Source organism: Pseudonaja textilis, chromosome 2 (genome assembly GCF_049901715.1).
Source record: "Pseudonaja textilis isolate UNSWEBS1 chromosome 2, rPseTex1.2, whole genome shotgun sequence".
Classification (NCBI taxonomy): Eukaryota; Metazoa; Chordata; class Lepidosauria; order Squamata; family Elapidae; genus Pseudonaja; species Pseudonaja textilis.
The window spans coordinates 40,154,757-40,176,605 of NC_141991.1; the positions used below are offsets into that span (position 1 = coordinate 40,154,757).

The 21,849-nt window shown below is 36.4% G+C and overlaps 1 protein-coding gene across 2 annotated transcripts in view; it reads left to right on the plus strand.

The window, feature by feature from the left end:
- The window catches only part of GRM7 (glutamate metabotropic receptor 7), a 529,368-nt gene that overhangs the window by 136,879 nt on the left and 370,640 nt on the right, over positions 1-21,849 (plus strand). For both annotated transcript variants that reach the window (XM_087923708.1, XM_087923709.1), the window contains exon 2: positions 8,199-8,415. In XM_087923708.1, coding sequence (XP_087779834.1) covers positions 8,199-8,415 — 217 coding nt within the window. The remainder of the gene's footprint in view (positions 1-8,198; positions 8,416-21,849) is intronic.

Genomic DNA, 21,849 nt, shown 5'->3' on the forward strand with positions numbered 1-21,849 from the left:
TTAAGCTGGCCAGCACCCCCCCTCGAGGTCAAACAAAACCATGATGTGGCCTTCAATGAAATCGAGTTTGACAACCCTGTTATATGCTGTTGAAGGAAGTAAGCTCTATCCTCTGACAGTGCTCAAGATAGCTTAATGGAGAAGTATCTCCTAATTTTATTTCTGCAACTTTTTGAGGCTGAGAGAGATCATGATTGGTCCTAACGTGACTCAATGGTCAAGCACTTTGGTTCATATGTGTCATCTTTACCATCATACTATACTGTTTTTGGGTCCCACTCAGAGGGTGGTATTCAGCAAGTTCTGACCAGTTCTGGAGAACCGGTAGCAGAAATTGTGAATAGTTCAGAGAACTGGCAAATACCACCTCTGACTGGCTCCGCCTCCATTTATTCTCTGCCTCCCAAGTCCCAGTTGATTGGCTGGGTCTTCTTTTGTTGCCCTGCACAGGAGGACAGAGCTGGAAAGCAGGTTAGTGGGGTGGGGAAGGAATGGAGATTTTACATTATCCTTCCCCTCCCATGCCCATCAAGCCATGCCCATAGTAAAAAAAAATTGAATCCTACCACTGGTCCCAATTAATGTTAGCCTTGCAATATCTATTTCTTATAAAGAAATGATTGTGTGTCACTTTCATACTTATTGCCGGTAAGCTGTTGTGTGAAGGATGGTAACAGTAATAGAATCAGTGGTTAATTTCTTAAAAAGCCACACATCTTTCAAAATAGCCATTCCTATATAGCAGTTTTCTGCATTATGTCTTCCACAATGGTCAATGTTCTTTTCTCTTTTTTGCTTGGGAAATAAAGGCTAAAAATAAAGTCTCCTAGACTCCTACAGCATTCCTTCAATCTTACTTGACTGAAATATTGACTGAATTTAATATCTGGGTTCCAAGTTCTAATGGGGTCAGTTTAGCCAGAACAAAATGCAAATAATAGATATTCTAACTTCCATTTAATTGCTTTCTTATATTATAGTGCTAGATACTACTTCACAGCTTTTGAAATTATAATTTCTTTGATTATGTTCTGATCCACATAATTTGTCTTTAATTGATTCTATGCCTTTCACATTTTAAAATTCATATTGTGTTCTACTCTATCCTATTCTTCCATCCCTCATTTATAAACGACCTCTTCCTAAACCGGTGGAATCTTTGTGTGATATCAAAACAGTATGTCTGATAAAAGCTATCTTGTGCTATTACGATGTAAGCTCCTCCCCTTGTGTTGTGTTATAATTTCACATCAATGTCCCAAAGGATCAGAATTTGGGATGAGATTGCATGATGATGTGAGGCCATCAAACAAATGCTGCCCTTGTATCTTTCATCTCAAGATCTGACACATAAGTTGTAGCATCTTCATGAGCAAGTCATCATGCTTAATTGATTACTTATCTTCCACCCCTCATTTTAAGGATATTTATTATTTTTACAAATAACTCAAACACATCCAATACACCTTCCTCCTTCTATTTTCCCTACAACAACAAACCTATAAGGTGGGTTGGACTGAGAGAAAGAGACTGACCCAAAGTCCTCCAGCTGGTTTTATAGCTAAGGCAGCTTAAACTCATGTTCTTCTACTTTCTAGCCTGGTGCCTTAATCGCTAGACCAGGGGTGTCAAACACAATTTCATTGAAGGCTGCATCAGGGTTGTGTTTGACCTTGGGGGGATGGAGGGAGTGTGGCCAGGGTGGGTGTGGCCAACTAGATGTTATTTGTATTGTGGGCACCTGTGGTAGCATGGGTGGGGCTGGGGGATCTTCCTGAACCCTTCTGCCAGCAAAAATGAAGTTTGGGAGAGCTGTGCATGGCCCTCCTGAGCTCTGTTTTCACTGGAAGAGGCACCATGGGCCAGTCCCTTCATTGTTTCCAGGGTAGCCCCGTGGGCCAGATCTAAGCACCCCACAGACTAGATCCAGCCTGCAGGCCTTGAGTTGACACCCCAAAGTGGATCTAATTACTTATATTGGGGCAGTATTTCCTGACAGTCCTAGAGACTGTCCAATAAATTTACTACTCATAGCTGCTTAAATTTTCCTTTATGAAAATTTCCCTTTATAAAAACTATGATCGCCTTTGATACTTTGCTTCAGCAAATTCCATTTCCTTGTCAACCTCACTTTTTATTCAATTTCCATTTGGAAACAGGTTGACATCCTTATTTCCATGGTAGCAGGGTATCATCTCTTAAAAAAACAACTGCAGCATTATGCACAGTTGAAAAAGCTTTATAATATGATCAAAAATAGTATTTTTAAAGAAGGGTTATGATCATGATTTGTGAACTTGCTGTTAACAAAGATTTATTACCTTAGATTTAAGAACTAATAAACCCCTGAATCATTGCATTAAAAAAAAATCCTATCATATATTCTTGTAATATTTTAAACAACATTTTTGCAGGAAAATGAACCTTACCCCTTTATCTTCACAGATAGAACAGACAAGTAGGTACATGAAGCAGAAGCATTCAGAAAGAATATAGAACATTTAGCACACTTTTAGAGTGAAAGTGAAATTCATTTTATTGAAGCTTTCCATTAGAATGTTGCCATGTCTGCTTCTTGGTTTGTTATAATGTTATACCATATATAGCCTATTCCCTCCTGGTTAAAAAGAATAACCATGCTGGTTATGTGACAATAAAAAAAAAAAAATTAAGTACCTGCTGGCATCAATAGAAATTCCCCCCAAACCCTGAGGTTTCATTTCCTCTCATCCCTACACATTCATTTCTACTTTAGCAAATACTGAACTAGCTTTTATATATAAGCTAGAAGCTGTATTTCAAAAGAAAGTGATAAATCAGCCAGCTACAAATTTTCTGTGGTTCTCTCAAGACATCAAAAATTATAGATTTCTTAGGCATGAGAATTGATTTAAAAAAATATTATACAAGCCATCCACAGAACTGTATGTTTCTTGAAAAAAGTAGTTTGTTTTAAAGCTAAAATTCTTGATTTACACCTGCTGACAAATTCTGAACCCAGGAAAAATAAATTGAATTCAAACTAACTTACTCATGGGATGGAGGGAGGAGAAGCAGGGAATGTAAGAACGCTTTCGTCTACTTCTTTTGTGTTTGTATGGAGATAGTGCCTATTTTCCATTAAGCAAATAAACTGCTATGGTCTTCTCTTCTTGTAAAAACTATAACTTTGAAAGGCAGCTGCCTTCTCCTTTATTTTCAGTAAGAAATGGTGGTGCCAGATTTTGTTATTATGTCAATTTGGAAGCAAACTCTTTCTCTTTAAATCATTATATGTTAAGCTAAATCTCCTATCAGGTTTATCTTGGTTTATAATGTTCCTTCTCATTCTCTGTTCATGTCTGTTTCATTTTTCTATTGTCCCTATCCTTCACCCACATGATCTAAATTTTGTTCTTCAATGGAAAGAAGGAAACACAAAAGAAAAGTTAGAAATGATATAATGCCGAAAAGGTAATATTCAATTGTGTGTGTGTGTGTGTGTGTGTGTGTGTTTAAAAGTATCACATCTTAATTAATTTACATTTCAGCACTCCCAGATTAAAAGCTGATCTATTTTTACTCATCTATGTAAAGTAGGAGGGGTTGAATGGGTTGACCTCACTAATAAGGCATTCTTCCACTAACCAGAATCAACTGAGGAGGTGGTTTTTTTAAACCTACCAGCAAACTTTATGAGGATTACAATAACTGGTTGCAATGGAGATTCTCTAATTTAGCATGGTGAATATGTTGCAAATCTGTACTGGTTGTCCTCAACTTACAACAGTTCATTTAGTGACTGTTCAGAACTACAGCAGCATTGAAAAAAAGTGACTTAAGACCATTTTTCACACTTTGTGTGACCATTGAAGTATCCCTGTGGTTATGTGATCAGAATTCATATATTTGGGCAATTGATTCATATTTATGACAGTTGCAACGTTCCGGGTGATCCCCTTTTGCGACTTTCTGACAAGCAAAATCAATGGGAAATCCAGATTCACTTAACAACCATCTGACTAACTTAATCTTCGATGATTCACTTAACAACTGTGGCAAGAAAGGCAAGAAATGGGGCAAAACTCACTTTACAAATGTTTCACTTTGCAACATAAATGTTGGGCTCAATTATGGTCGTAACTTGAGGACTACCTGTACTAGACTTGATATCCATGACTTGTTCCATGTAAATTAGATGTAGTAATATATGGCTTCACAGCAGACAAATTCAGCCAGAGATCAGGGAAGTTAGGGAAGCATTGTAGCAACAATATTTAGTGGACTTGCCAGTAGCAATGCATGTGAAACAAAGATAGTGACCATAAGTGTTTTGTATGCTACATTCAATTCTTTATTTTTCAGACTCTCCACAACCCCTTTGTCTCAACCTATCTTTCCTCCCCAAACACCTTGTAGTTTGTGGTTCTTTCATGTTTCAGTCATCCCACCCACCCCACCCCCGGTCTGGTAATCTGACCTTAGTAAGTCCACTCAAAGAAAGAAAAACTTAGTGAAATGGAAAACAGGGTAGACCAGGGCATTCAAACACCTGGCCCGTGGGCTGGATCCATCTTGCATTGGCCACAACCAGTGCCAGTGCAAATTGTTTTCCCAATTTAGCAAAGGGGAAAAAAAAACCTGACACATTGTGACGATGTGAATTTGACAGCCCTGGGGTAGATGCTTCTATTGTTTTTTTTGTTTTTTTTGCAAGGGCAACAAATCTGAGTTAGCCCCTTTTCTGCTGCTACTTATCCTTAAGTCAGCACAATATCACAACATACACATTTTCCAAACGAATTCAGCCTCTTTGCAGTCATGATTCCATTAAGTCGCGTGGAATTCAGAAACATGCAAAACACCATTAATGCAGGGCCTGTTAAATTGGGGTCATTTGGACAGATAACAGAGGTAATGAACAATGTGTAATTGTTTGTTTATAAGTCAAGGATTCAATTTGGGACCATCACGACAGAGACACTTAATTCTGGATTCTTTTTTTGTGATGGTTTTTACATTATTTAAGATAAGGAAAGGGGGATAATTGAGACAGAAAATTTTTGAGACCTACTGCATTAAAATGAGTGCTTTTGAAAAATGGATGTTAAATATTGATCAATTAAATACAAATTTATTTATTTATTATTTGTGGTTGCCAGGGGAGCAGAAAACAAGTTTAATTAAACAAATAAATAAATCATTGCATTACTTGGAGTGTGTTAGATGTCCACTAGAAATGTCCTGTTTCACCATCAAACTATTCAATAGTTGTCAACAGTTTGCAAAATTGATGTCAGCCTTGGAAGCCATTTTTTACTTGGAAGCTTCGAGGCTGCCACATTCAGTGCCTGGGAATTTGGGAAAGGGCATTTCATAGTGTGATAGAAAATTAGACATAACAACATTCTTTCTCAGAGAGTCAAGGACATGTTGCCCTGTACCTGGAGAGAAGTAGCTGGGGGAATGTCTCCAGTTGGGACAAATATTTGATTGGACCATGTGATGAATTGATGGGTGCAGGGGATGGATCTTTGAATTCTCTTTTGGGAACGGAAAACCCGGAACTCTCCAATTCGGGCTTTTCCAGATGTGCCAATATGACATCTCTAATAAAGTAGAACTTTGAGGAACTGATTGTCTTGGAATTTATAGGTATGCAGTTGGTTAGGTGGAACACTGACAGTTGACCATTTCAGAAATAAAACAAATATTTAGTTTTAATAGTATTGTTGAAATCTTTGGGGAGTTTAACCCTAATTTGTGCCTACTTGGAAGTTTGACAAAACTTTTATTTCACTCGCCCTTCCCCCTCCTCCTCTTTTATCACTTTGGGTTATCTCTGTTACCTTCATGAGTATGCATGTTTTGCCTGAGATACAGAGATCATCTGAATTCAGCATCAGAAACATGGATAGTTATTTCAATAAATGTGCAAGTTTATACAGACAACAATGGTGTCATTTCTGTGTCAAAAGGCCCTTGAGAGCTGACCATGCACAGTCCACAGTAGTTCAATAATCTAATGCCCAGGAAGATGTAAATTTCAGGTTCCCTAAGACTGTCTTTCAGATTTATATTTATTACAAATATGCCTGTTTATTTACAGATATTTAACATTCTCTTGGGAACAAATTGGCAGATTATAATTCACTAGTGACCCGACTATTCAGGAACCGAATTTATTGAATGAACCAGACTTATAGTAAACATAGGCTTTTTTTTTAAGAAAAAGACTGACTTGAGCAGATGTTGTTTGCTTTGTGCATCTAAGTTGATGACTATGTACCTAGGAATGGCAATGGTCCAGTGGTGGGATTCAATTTTTTTTACTAACGGTTCTGTGCGTGTGGCTTGGTAGACATTGCAGGGGAAGGATATTGTAAAATCTCCAGTCAGAGGAGGTACTTGCCAGTTCTCCGAACTACTCAAAATTTCCGCTACCGGTTCTCCAGAACTGGTCAGAAACTGTGAATACCACCTCTGCAATAGAGATCTTCAGAAAATAGAGATGTTAAAAAATAGACAACAAAGCTGCAATATGTATTGGAACAAAATGAAAAAAGCAAGAGAAAAAAATTAAAAGTATGATAAAATTTTTTGCCTTCAATGTCTTCAATGCTATTTGTACTTATATTCACTTTTTTTTCAATTAGAGTAAAAAAAAAAAAGACCTAAAGTTTTGAATGTGATTCTGTAACAATTTAATCATGTATACTTCTAACAAGTTTATCTAGCCCCTGGTAAGCAGTTAAAATATTCTGTTAATCTAGATGGTTTTTTTAAATATAAATTTGAAAAACAGTTTGATTCGTTACTTGGAATCAGGACCAATTAATCCAATGGGATTTATTAGCATACATACATACATACATATATATATTCATACATACATACATACATACACTGGGCAGGGGTGGGATTCAGCAGGTTTGGACCAGTTTGGGTGAACTGGATGTTAAATTTACATCTGGTTCACCGAACCGGTAGTTGAACTGACTGACTGGCCCTGCTCACTCCACCCCTTCCCTCCCAGGAGTCTCCATGCAGCCTGTTTTGGATGCAGGTAAGTGCAGGGTCCGCGTGGAGGCTCTGGGAGGGCGAAAAATGGGCCTTCCAGAAGTCCACAAACAGGCCTCTTTGTGGCTTCTGGAGGGCCTCTGGATCATGGGGACCCATTTTCACCCTCCCAGAGACTCAATGGAGGCCTCCGGACCCTGGGGAAGGTGAAAAATGGCCCTCTCAGAAGTTCCAGTAGGCCATGGCCACATCCACCCAGCAACCGGGCAGTGAAGCAGGTGCTGGGATTTTTGAATCCCATCCCTAACATTGGTAGAGTTGGTTAGAAGAGAAGCAATCACATAAATGTTTTAAATAACTAAACATACATTAATGGTAGAAGTATGGCAGTGATCTTCCCTCTCCATTTCCTAGGTTTTTTTTTTTTTTGTTTATATCTCAAATATTCAGGGAATCTTTCAGAAATTTGTGGCATAGGGATATTGTTGAAAAAAATATTATTGGATGAAGGCTTCCTCTTTTCGATAAAAGTAAATGAGCCCCATTTATTGTACTTAGAGCACTTTAGAATTTTGCTTGTACATCCCAGTGCCACTTTCCTACCTGAGCCAAAAGAAAAGTATTCAGTAAGCAACCCATTTTTCTTATTTAAGATTCAAATTGCTCCTTGAAGTTGTCCTACCTTACTAAATGACTGGAGTTTGTGGAGGCATCATGCTGGAGATGGTAGAGTCTGATTAATTGGATTTATTGTTATTGTAAACAATGGTTATTAATGAAATGGATGATAACCAGTGCAAAATGATGGTAGCATACAGTAGCCTGGGGAAGTTCAAATATCAAATCACTACAGATGTTTAAACATTACGGGCAATTCACCCAGTACTTCAGCAGCTGCATTTACTTCAGCTTTATCTGCAATTAAATCCAGGCATATACGTAAATGCATCCTTGATTAAAAACAAGTTAATGAAAGTTTGGGGTTCAAGGCTGATAGAAATAATACTTAACAATTAGTATTCCTGTGATGAAAATTATTTGAAAGATAGCTTCATTGACTTGCACTTAAGGGCTGATGAAGATAGAAAGTAACAGGAGCATCTGGAAGGCTAATTGTATTGCGACTCAAACTAATTGTGTTATACATATGTTGAGTTTATCAATTCATAAGTCCCATTAACTGTTCTTTTTCCCTATAGATACCCCAAATCAGTTATGCTTCAACTGCACCAGAATTAAGTGATGACCGGCGCTACGATTTCTTCTCACGGGTTGTTCCTCCAGATTCCTTCCAAGCACAGGCAATGGTGGACATTGTGAGAGCTTTGGGATGGAACTATGTTTCCACCTTGGCTTCTGAAGGCAGCTATGGTGAAAAAGGCATGGAATCTTTTATACAAATTTCCAGAGAGTCAGGTAGGTGAGGAATCATCCTGCATGAAATATAATATTGTGTAAGTTATAATTACAATATTTTATAAATAAATAAATACCTCAGGACAAAGTCTGTACATGTGAATATGTGTGTATGTGTGTTTCAGATTTTTTTTTTAATAAAAAAGCCAATTCTGTATTTTATCATTTTGTTTCAAAGGTCCTTCAAGCTGTTCTCAACTTTTGTAGGAATCTTCAGATATAAGCATTTAGGAGCCAGAGGAATAAATGGCATTAATACTCTGTTAAGAAAAGAAAGAACAGTGAAATGATATCAAATTTTTGATTCCCCACTGTTAGAAATCTTATATTTTGGAAAGACAATATTGAATCTTTATTTCTTCAAGTCAGGAGTACTTCTGAAGCTGATAATTTCTTACATACAAACTCTGTGTCAGATAGTTTCTTGTATATTTTTTCAGATAGCTTCATACTCTTTAAATCGGATGGGCTGTCTTAAGAAGGAAATCTTTTTGTTTTCTGATAGAGAGATCAAATGTTATTATCTCTGAAATAGAACTGAAATAACCATTCGATTTATATTCAAGGACTGCATAGAGGTTTATGAAGGTACTCTCTCACTACTTCAACAATTTCAAATAAATCAATGATTTTTAAATGTTTATGTGTTGGCAGTCTTTTGCCCTTTAAGGAGTATGCTAAAGAACTTCCCCTACATTTAATTGAAATGCTCAAACAAGATTATGTAGCACATTTTGGCTCTTTTGCTGATGCATAGTATAATCTAGGTTTATCTGTGTTGTGAAGAATCTCACTGATAAAACCCTGACAAATTTCCAAGCAAACCCAGAATATTTGGGGACATAGTTTGAAAGCCCCTAATATAAAACTATGCAGTCTATTTCTCTACAATAGAATATGTCAGCTATTTAATGTTTGTGAAAGAAATGATTTCTCATCATTCTGGAACATCCCAAGGTACAGGAAAGCTAATCTTTTGTTAGTTCAATTGTTTTAAATATTTGATTAACAAATAATAATACATGAAAATAAGTTAATTAAGTAAAAGGTTTTTGCTATGGTTGTTTATTATTACTTTACTAGCTTGAGAAAACAATATGATACATTTAGATTAAAGTATTCATTGTAACCATTGTGTACCTATCATATTGGAACAATAATAATGACAACAGTTGAAATAAAAAGGGAACATTCACAGAAAATAATCCAACATTGACATTGTTCACTAAAATATTATAGTAATGGGGAAATACACTGCTCAAAAAAATAAAGGGAACACTTAAACAGCACAATGTAACTCCAAGTCAATCACACTTCTGTGAAATCAAACTGTCCACTTAGGTAGCAACACTGATTGACAATCAATTTCACATGCTGTTGTGCAAATGGAATAGACAAGAGGTAGAAAGCATAGGCAGGTAGCAAGACATCCCCAATAAAGGAGTGGCTCTGCAGGTGGTGACCACAGACCACTTCTCAGTTCCTATGCTTTCTGGCTGATGGTTTGGTCACTTTTGAATGCTGGCAGTGCTTTCACTCTAGTGGTAGCATGAGACAGAGTCTACAGCCCACACAAGTGGTTCAGGTAGTACAGCTCATCCAGGATGGCACATCAATGCAAGCTGTGGCAAAAAGGTTTGCTCTGTCTGTCAGCGTAGTGTCCAGAGCATGGAGGAGCTACCAGGAGTCAGGCCAATACATCAGGAGACATGGAGAAGGCCGTAGGAGGGCAACAACCCAGCATCAGGACCGTTACCTCTGCCTTTGTGCAAGGAGGGACAGGAGGAGCACTGCCGGAGCCCGGCAAAATGACCTCCAGCGGGCCACAAATGTGCATGTGGCTGCTCAAACAGTCAGAAACAGACTCCATGAGGGTGGTATGAGGGCCCGACATCCACAGGTGGCGGTTGGGCTTACAGCCCAACACCATGCAGGATGTTTGGCATTTTCCAGAGAACACCAAGATTGGTGTTGGTGTATTGGTGTACCAAAATTGTTTGGTAAATTTGCCACTGGTGCCCTGTGATCTTCACAGATGAAAGCAGGTTCACACTGAGCACATGTGACAGATGTGACACTGTGGAGAATGTGGAGAATGTTTTGCTGCCTGCAACATCCCCAGCATGACCGGTTTGGCAGTGGGTCAGTAATGGTGTGGGGTATCATTTCTTTAGGGGGCCGCACAGCCCTCCATGTGCTCGCCAGTGGTAGCCTGATTGCCATTAGATACTGATATGAGATCCTCAGACCCCTTGTGAGACCATATGCTGGTGCGGTTGGCCCAGGGTTCCTCCTAATGCACAACAATTCTAGACCTCATGTGGCTGGAGTGTGTCAGCAGTTCCTGCAAGATGAAGGCATTGATGCTATGGACTGGCCCGCCCGTTCCCCAGACCTGAATCCAATTGAACACATCTGGGATATCATGTCTCGCTCCATCCACCAATGCCATGTTGCACCACAGACTGTCCAGGAGTTGTGGGATGCTTTAGTCTAGGTATGGGAGGAGATCCCTCAGGAGCCACCTCATCAGGAGCATGCCCAGGCATTGTAGGGAGGTCATACAGGCATGTGGAGGCCACACACAGTACTGAGTCTCATTTTGACTTGTTTTAAGGACATTACATCAAAGTTGGATCAGCCTGTAGTGTTTTTTTCCACTTTAATTTTGAGTGTAACTCCAAATCCAGACCTCCATGGGTTGCTAAATTTGATTTCCATTGATAATTTTTGTGTGATTTTGTTGTCAGCACATTCAACTATGTAATGAACAAAGTATTTAATAAGAATATTTCGTTCATTCAGATCTAGGATGTCTTATTTTTGTATTCCCTTTATTTTTTTGAGCAGTGTATATACAAAGTGTATTGATTGTGTTTTTGAGGGTGTGTTGTATCACATGTAAGGCTGAAATAATTTAGTGGGGAAAAACTCAATTCCAATATACTTCTCCAATTTTGCTTGTTCCTTGATTACAAGGAGAACAAATAGAATTACATCAAGTGCAAGAAACATCATACAGCATTGTGTTTATTTGCGATTGAAAAAATTCCTTTGTGGTATTTACTCAATAGTAGTTTAGATGGGAAGCCATTCACCTGCCTAAACTGGGAAACAGGGCACACGCTTAATTTAATGAAACCCAGGTTCTTTGAAAGTGATTGATGGAACTTAAAATATGAATGATTGGGAACCATTGCTATGCATCTGATTTGTGACTGAAACATATATTACTTTATTAAATGCATTATTCCCCAGACCAGAAACAGGGAACTTGTAGTCTTCCCAATGTCACCAAAATGCAATATTCAGCATTGCTCATCACTGGATTAGTTGTTTTGAAACATTCAGAACCCACAGATTTTCTGCTCCTAATTGAAATCCATTGAAATAAATAATGTTTACTAATTTCTTCAGCTAAAGATTTTGTGCTAAAATGAACTAGATTAAGCAAATACATAGTACTAGATTGCAAATTCCTATTAAATATTTATCAGATAGATTTGCTATCCAATGATTTTTTTTAATCTAAAACAGTTCATGTGAAGAATGTGAAACAATAAACTGCATGAAATATCTGAATATGAGCTCATTCTATCTGCTTGATTATTTAGATTAAATAATCAGTCAGATAGCAGCAGAATCTAGATGTTTGATCTGCCTATATTATTCATAGATTAAAGAGTACCTCCATAATTACTAATACTATAAACTTTCACTGAGTAATTAAAGGTAATCTATTTTTCATTGCAATCCATGTAAGAATTGGCTTTTGTGGCAGTGCTGCAGTTTAAAACATAATTCTTTGAGAAAGATTCTCCATGCTGGTATTGAAGAAAATGTTGGTAATTGCTTGCATTTTCCCCTTTGTCTGGATTCATATTTATGTAATATTATATAGGGAAAATTTCAATGTCACAGGAAAGGATGAAACTCAGATGTGGGTTAATAATGGAAATACAAGTTTATCCATTTCCAAAACTAAATTTATAGCTTTTGCATTGCTGAGTTGTGCACATGTGTAGCAATTGCCTACTGATTACAATATCTATGTAAAATTATCAATATATTCAATAGTCCTGATAGAAATGACTCAACCATATTTTCAATATGCATATTAATTTATTTAGATTGAAACAATACTGATAAGTGTTAGTTTTAACCATTTAACCATTTAATTTAGTTTTAAAAGGGTAATCTTTCTGCTTAAAATAATTAATCATACACTTATAATGCTTAAGAGTTCTATAATATTTGGATCTTAAGATTTTTAAATGATATCAACATCCACTGGCCTCTAATTAATATTCCAAGTTCCAGCTTTGATTTTTTTTTTAAAAAAATATCCATTCTATGATGGATTCATTGTTCCATTATATTGCCTGAGCTCACACACAGCACTTATGTCATCTGTTTTTGGTTTCATGCCACTTGTGATCTTTCCAATTGTGGCTTAAAACAGACCCCTATAATTTGTCCAACAAAGCACAATTAAATATGCTGGCTTAGTGTGATATGCAAAAATGGATACTGTTCTTCTTTTCTGTTTATTTGACAACACTTAATGGCTTGGAGATTAGATGTGTATTGGGGAAATAGGGCACAGTTTCTCCTCATTTATTATACTGAACATAGATACTCTTGCTTCCCATCCATGAAATGTTATTCCACCAATTCCTTCTCTTCCAATATATTTTTCAAAGAAAATTATGATATACAGAAATACAATTGTTATATATCGCGATATGAAAGCTCATTCCATATTTGTTTTTAATTAGAGACTTTATCCAGTTCAGATTGATGATATGACAATGTTATCCATTCAGTGGTGTCCCTTTCTGGGCAATTCTATGGACCAGGTCACTCCACATCTTCCAATCTTGCACTACTTTCAGTACAGATTTGTATTGTCCAATGTTTCTCCCAGGTTGGATAGAATGGCACACTTTGGGAATCACATAAATCATGAAGTAAAAAGGAAAAAGTCATATGTGGGATACTTAAGCGGGTGATCTCTGAATCTGTAGATCATTACAGCCATCTTCCATAGTGTTGAAGGACTTTTGTGATGGTATTTTCTATGTCACATTTACTTCTTCTAAGTCGTTTCCCCTCAGAAATTTTCTGGCAGGATTATTTCCAGAAAGATATCCTTGGCTCAAAAATTCTGATTTGGATTGGGAAAACTTGGAAATTTAACAGATTTCTTGCATATATATCATCTTCATATATATTATCTATATCTATATCTATATCTATATCTATATCTATATCTATATCTATATCTATCTATCTATCTATCTATCTATCTATCTATCTATCTATCTATCTATCTATCTATCTAATCTTCATATATCAGATAATAGATAGAAATCTAATAGCTGCACATTGTGTTTTCTAATGAATTAAAATGCATGGGGCTACCCCTCCTTCAATCTACATCAAGAGTCTTTATGACATGGATAGGATGAAAAAAAAAATCCTCTGTTTTCTGTCAAGGGACTTATTGGGAGGAAAATTAAACTGATGTCCATGCTGGCATCAGGCCTATTTTGAAAAGAAAAAAAAATGGTTCCAAGCAATATCGAATCAGTTTGCTCTGGCTGTGTCATGCAAATAATGGTTAAAAAAAAAAGGGGGGGGGGATAATACCAAAAGATCCACTTGTGAAATATTGTAATGTTGTATGATAACAGCAAGCTACTATAGAAAAAACAATCATTTAAAGGGATAAGCTATTGCATTTTTTTTTCTAATTTAACATTGCAATAAATAGTATTTAGTATGTGAGGTCAAGGCTGGATTACAAATGTTGAGACAGTGTACAATGTACTTAACAAGAATTTAGTCTATTTTGTGGGAACTTAAAAATTAGATTAACCATGGATAAGCATGTCATATGTGAGGTTTAGTAGTGGAACTGGAACTGATCTACTAGGAAGCAAAAGGAATGGATACAAAATAGAAGTAGCTTCTGCTGAAATATTCTGAGGAATTTCAACTATTTCAATGATTAGGATGAATGTTTCTCAGGGAATGCTTTTATCTGTCTGAATCTGGCCTATTTATTATTGTATTTAGTACGCTGTGGATGATAACATCAAGAATTCAGACACTCAGAGTGGAGCAATTTGGGATTTTTGAATATAGAAATTGACATAGAAATTTGTCTCTAAATCTGTCCCCTTCAAGATCCTCCACAAAACTGCCCTGCCATTCTATAGCAGTTGAGAATAACAGATAATCAGTGTTAGAAGGGACCTTGTAGGTCATCTAGTCCACACACACACACACCGCCCAAGCGGGAGACCCTAAACCATTTCTGACAAACGGCAGAAAAGGAAACATCCCCATCACACTAGTTAAATGGACTGGTTTATATTTTATTTTGCTTTCTGGCTTCCTGGTTTTCTGGGAGTAACATTTTTATGTGAGTGTTGGGTTCAGTATCTGACAGGATCGCTTTGGAAATTTCAGTGATCATTGCAATCAGACTGCCATCAGCTGCTCTAATCATAGCACCCTGGGGACAGCAGTGGAGAAAACTTGAAATAACTTAACTTTGCTTACCTCACTCTTTTAGGTTTAGACAATTGTTTACTACTTTATTACGATTGATTTTTTAATATTATTGTGCTTTGTTGTAAGGCAACCAAAAATGTGTTTTACAAGACTGGTAGCAATAGACAGTCTTTTAAATGTGAGTAAATAAGCAAATATGTCAACATTTGGTTGATTTATTTACTTGACTGCAATGGTGGGGTTCAAATAATTTAACAACTGGTTTGCCCAGGGTCAGAAGTCATGACCCATCCCCATCCTCCAGCTCCGCCACACATGTGGGATGAGCCTCCCACGACGAGCAACCTGACCCTGGGAGAACCGGTTGTTAAATTCCCCTCCCCCAAATATCAAAGTGGATCCTGGGTGCTACATTGCAATGGAGCAATGGGAAATGAAGTGGCCGGCATGAGGGAAGGAGGAGGAGCAGGGAGAAGAAAGTGTGAAAGCAGCCTTCTCCTTCCCACATGCTCCATTGCCCATTTCTCCATTGAGCGCAGTACAACACCCAGGATCCATTTTGATAGGGAGGTAATTTAATAATAATAAATACTTTAATAATAATTTTCATCTGAACTCATGCAAATTGGCTGAATCCCACCACTGCTTGATTGACTTAACAATTGCATTGTCTATTTTCTTATATCTTTTCCTCAGAGTAGACCTTATCTATACATTTATTCCTTGCTACAATCTCTTCCTTTTGTCCTTTGTCCTTTTGTGCTGCCTCTTCCTCCATCTATTTGTTTGAAAATAGCTATAGAAACATCTCAAAATAGGATTTTGAGCAGGTTTTTTGTTTAACTATCATCTGCCTGTTTACCTATCTAAATTAGGCACACGTAAAACATAATTTTCAGTGCAATGTGGCATTCTTCCTCCACTTATAATTTGCTAAATTTTCTGCAAATTTTATCCCATCTTAATGAGAGAAAAATCTAATTTACAGCCAATTGTAACCATCTGTTTATAAACTGAATGAGTTTTCCCATTATTTGTGCTGTGAAATTCAGTCAAATGCACTATCCCAGAAACAATGTAAGATACACTGTTCTATTTTTCAAGAGTTGATCCAGACTTGAGAGAGACTAGGTATCTTTGCACATCTCAAGCAATATGCAAAGCCACTGTAAATGATTAAAAACTTTAAAAATCCACTGTCTAATGCAATTTTATTTTATTTTTTGCCCAATATACCCTTTTTCTTATATAAATATCCCAATAAATGCTTATTTCTTTGTAAATCCCTCTTTCTTTAGTTGCAGGATAGACCTGGCATATTTTTAAAACACAATGTTCCTGAATGTGCACTAATTTTGTATAATTTCCAAGGTGATACTGCTGAATCACATCCCAATTTACCACATAGCTGCTGTTCCTATCATCCATCCATCCATCCATCCATCCAATCATCTACCTACTATCTATCTATCTATCTATCTATCTATCTATCTATCTATCTATCTATCTATCTATCTATCCATCTATCATCTATCATCTATCATCTATCATTTACATATCCATCTCTCTCTCTCTCTCCCTCCCTCCTTCCTCTCTCTCTCTCTCTCACACACACATATGCACATACACATAATTATTATTTTAAAAACAACCATAAATAACACCACAATATCCATGCTACTTCACCAAACCAACCATACTATTATCCTTCTGACTAAATTAAAACACTGGATTAGCCTAACTAATTAATTTAATTAATTAACTAACTTATTAAACCTAACTTACTAATGTAGGGATGTGGTGGCTCAGTTGCTAAGACGCTGAGCTTGTTGATCAGAAAGGTTGGCAGCTTGATGTTCAAATCCCTAGCACCATGTAACGGAGTGAGTTCCTGTTACTTTGTCTCAGCTTCTGCTAACCTAGCAGTTCAAAAGCATGTAAAAATGCAAGTAGAAAAATAGGGACCACTTTGGTGGGAAGGTAAGAGTGTTCTGTGCACCTTTGGTGTTTAGTCATGCCAGTCATATGACCACAGAGACTTTTTGAACAGCACTGGCTTTTTGGCTTTTTAATGGAGATGAGCACCGCCCCTTAGAGCCAGAAACGAATAGCACATATGTGCAAAGGGAACCTTTATCTTTACCTTAGCCTAACTAAGGTTGGAGTATATATATCCTAGGAGTGTCAAACTCACATCTTCACAGCAGTGTCATGTGATGTATTGGTACTTTTTTCCCCTTCGCTAAACTGGGTGAGGGCGTGGCCAGCATGTGATGCATCGGGCCCACAGGCCACGTGTTTCACATCCCTGCTCTAGATGTATTTGTGTACAGAGCTCATGCAGTGAGATCCATCCATGTTTAGGATCATGATTGTATGAAAAACTTACAGATTAGATCCCTGAAGATTTTCAATCTGAATCTATACACATGGGGGTAAGGCTACTAAATACAACCCACTTGATGAGATTCTTTGCAAGTACTCTGCTCCTGCATGCACTTTCAGGCACACTCTAATCATGTAGTAATTTTCATATGCAACTTTTTCACCTGCTATTATATGTGCAGACTGACATGGAAAATTCAGATGTTCACACTTTACCAAATGCTGTGAAATAATTTCTCCAGGACTAACTATACAACATTCTCGCAGTCACCAATGCTGAATTTTAGAAAATACAGTCTTAGAAAAGAGTTGCATAAATTCAGTCATTCAGTATCTATTTTCTTCCCAAAGTCTGGAGTGCAATTTGGTTGCAATTGGCCAATTATAGATTCTCTTGAAAGTGGCTGTTTTCTCAAGAACAAATTTCTTTCTGACTTCCTTTGCTTCATGCATAAGAATAATAGAAATGGAGGTGAGGGCAAGGAAAAAGTGAAAGAACAAATATTGTGGGAATGAGGAATGCATTTTCACCTCTGAATATAGATTTTTTTTTTAAAGCAGATACAGTTCTAAAATAGTGTAAATAATGAATGCTAGATATATATTTTTCATTATGACTATTTTTTCTTGTTGATTTTGCTTTCCTAAAATTGCTCAAAATGGAGAATTTGAGAAAGAACTACCATTCTTATTTATTTGTGAATATATAACCTGCTATGGTCTAGGCAACTCTAAGTGGGGTACAAAAGCAGCAGCCAAAAACAACAGTATAATAGCAAAATTAACAAACAACATTTAGTTACAGGTTAAAAATAACAACTAATATAGCATTCTGGCTCTGGGAACCATATAGGATTCATAGTGGCAGTGGTACAGGAATATCTTAGCTTTTAAACTTTAAAAAGTTTTATCCGTGTTGATGAAGATAATGATCATGCTGCAGGCTGGTCACATAATTTGTGAGCACAACATAAGGAACCTTGTATATGTATACAGAACATATATGTAGAAGTCCAACACATGAGGTATCTCATGAGCCACTCCATCTCTGTGTACGTATACACTGACATTTTATCAGAACTGATACTATTTGAAGTATTGTCTGGAATAAGAAGATATGTTGGAATATCTGACTGTTCTGTCTTCTTTTTCAAAGTTACACTTTTCTTGACAAATATACAGAATTCCCATAGATTATATAAAGTGTCTATATCATCATCCTGATAAATGTGCCAAATTCTTTGAAATTCTGACTTATTCCCAGAGTGTTTGCTGAAGTATTAAGTTTATTATTCTTTTGTTACCATTTTAAACACAGTTCCGGACTTAACTTTTCTTGCTATTCTTCATATACAGTAAGTAACCCTCAATTTATGACCATTGGTTTAAAAACTGTTTAAAGCTACAATGGCACTAAAAGAAGTGACTTATTATCAGGTTCTTGAACTTATGATCAAAACAATGCCCCCATGGCCAATTGATCAAAATTCAGTCAGTTAACAATTGGTATGTATTTATGACTGCCTTGTGGTCATATGATCACCATTTGTGATCTTTCCAGGGGTCTTTTGACAAGCAAAGTAAATGAGGGAACTTGGATTCTCTTAGTCACATGATTCAAATAGATTAGTGATGGAAGCCCCAACCCCAGTTGTGGTCATAAGTTATGGATTACCCAAATTTCATCTTCAGTTAACATAAGGATAATTTCACCCTTTACTTGATTACTGATGACTAAAAATTAAAAAAAGAAATCTGTGTACAAGATATATAGAGTGTTCAACTACAGTGAAGAGGGTGATTCTTTTCACCTTCTTTCATGTAAGGGCTACAAGTTGTGAAGATTTGTTCTAAATAATTGAAGTGTGGAAAGAGGGAATAAGAAACACCTCAAAATATAGGAGACTGTAGAGGATGAAAAGAATGAAAGATACCTAGCATCAAAATCAGTCAACGTATTTGTCTGAACAAAGCCTAACAGTTTGTCTGAAACACTATAGGGTCTCCTGCTTGAGCAGGGAATTGGACTAAAAGACCTCCAAGGTCCTTTCCAAATCTGTTATTCTGTTATATATGATGTTACCTGACTAGGTAACATCATCAGTTCATCAGTTGGATAGTTATAAAGCCACCTAATTTTGCTAACATATCAAAACTTTATAGCTGAATTGGGTAGCACAGAAAATTGTACAGAATAATACTATTTTCTGTATTACACAATGTAAACAAGAACCTTCAGTTTCTGAATTGCCTTTCAGGTTTGGCACTGGATATTAAGTGGGATAGCGTTTGAATTGATCTGTTTCTAGTTACACACATACGCACATGGATAAAGTTACACACATATGCACATACACATGGATAAAGGGAGATGGTATCACATCTGCAGATTCAGAAATGCTGAAAACAAAAAATAAAAATCTTTGTTTTCACTGCTGTACCCTGAATTTTGATTAGCATTCTCCTTCCTTTTATTTAGTATTAATTTCAGGAAATTATCACAAGGCCATGACCTGATTCCATCCTATTTGCATTCTTGTTTGTACTAGGATTTGGGCAATATAATTATACGTACCCATGTTGAGTAAACCAAAGTTTAAAAAATGATGCAATTGTGCATATGAATTAACATGCTTTTGTATATTTGTGCACATTGGTAAACCATAGGGGAGAAAGAGAGCGAGTGATGTGACTACAGATCTATTGCAAATTGCAACAACCTCAATTTTGAAATTCAGTTAATGCATTCTCAACAGCAGAATAGAAAAGGTAAAATAATTTATTAACAATAAAATAAAAAAAAATATTGGCAATAAAATAAAAGAATAGCCCTGTACTATATTGGATAGAATAAACAAAAGCATAATTGGTACACAGCCTCTCCTTCTTATTGTTTTCTTAATGAGCTGTTTTATTCTTGCCCATGTAGTACACTTTTTTAAAAAAATCCACAGTTAAGGAGAAACTTAATTATCAATTATCATATTGTTTACCCATGATATTATAATGAGGTACTGTTCCTGTACCTCACATCTCACCACATGGTACTGCATATATCAAATTGCTCAGTTTGTGTCTGAATGTAGTACAATGCATTGAGATGTGCAATTCTGTACATTGGGAAATAAAACAACCACTTCATAAATGCATATCACAACATAGTAGAACAAACCCATAGGGACAAGATTCAGCAGTTGATCTGTATTAAAAGACAAAGACCACTCTTTTGAAGATTGAAAAGCCCACATTTTGGACAGAGAGGACCGCTGGTTTCAAAGCGGGTCAAAGAGTCCATTTATGTCAAAATTGAGGGATATGTTTTCATCTATCTCCAGTCTACAAAACAGTTATTTCAGTAATTCCAAGAAGTCTCCACATCCATTTGCATTACTCAAGTGACTCTAAGTCACTTGAGTAAACCTCCAAGTGGCCTCAACAACTGTCTAAAATAATGTAAATTACCAGCTTCTGCAAGGAATATTAATCCTTCCATTTCCCACCCTCCGGTCAGAGCTGAAGAAGCTTCTTGGATGAGAAGCAAAGCATTTTCAAAGAAAAACCAGAAAGACCAATTGCCTCTTGCAAAAGTACATGTGAGAGGACTGTGAATGTCCGTAGACATTTACAATGTTTGTGGCAGTTATAGCTAAAAGAAGAAGAATGTTCCAGGCACTTTTGTTGGCATGAGAAGAGAAGTGGTTCTCAGAAGACAACTTGAAGTATAGACCACAAGAGTGTAAACTTCATTTTGAATTTAATGTAGCTTAAGGGAGAAGAAGAGGTATCTCAACATGATAAAGATATTTGTTCATTGTGAATTTTGATATAACAGTGACTTGCATCTGACCTGACTTTCACTTCCTGGACTAATGTGTAAATTGGAATTTAATTACCAGTCTACTTTTATATTAACTCAATATTTTGTTTGAGTTTTTGGCTCAAAAGAACTTTAATCAAATAATCTTTTTTTCTAACATAAAATGTACAAGATTGTATTTGGGTGCATTTTTGAAATGTTGAAATAATTTAAATTATTATTGAAAGGAAGCAAAATCAATTTAAAGTTCCTGACAGCAACATTATTTTATCCTAAACCAACTTTTCATGATGATGATGATGATGATGAAGAAGAAGAAAAAGAAGGTGCAAGTGAGTGTGATGGTTTGCATTTACAAAAGGATACAATCAAAAGGGTAATCAAAATGTGAATGCTTTGACCAAAAAGGGCATTATGATATGATATAATCTCTTTATTCTAAAATGAGCAAGCAGCCTCCAGTTATTTTGGAGTTCAGCTCCAATTAATTCAGCATGTATATACTGCTTTTCTGGAACAAATTTTAGGAAAACTGCAAAATGCCAAGGTACCTAACCAGCTCCTAGAATAAAAGGAGTGTTTTTTACTTAAAAGGTCAACCGACTAATTCTTTGTGCCATATAATACATACAAATCTAATAAGAATTTCAAGAGATAGTAGATTTCCAAATCTGACTCTAGGAATAGATGAATAGTTGTTGACAGATTTA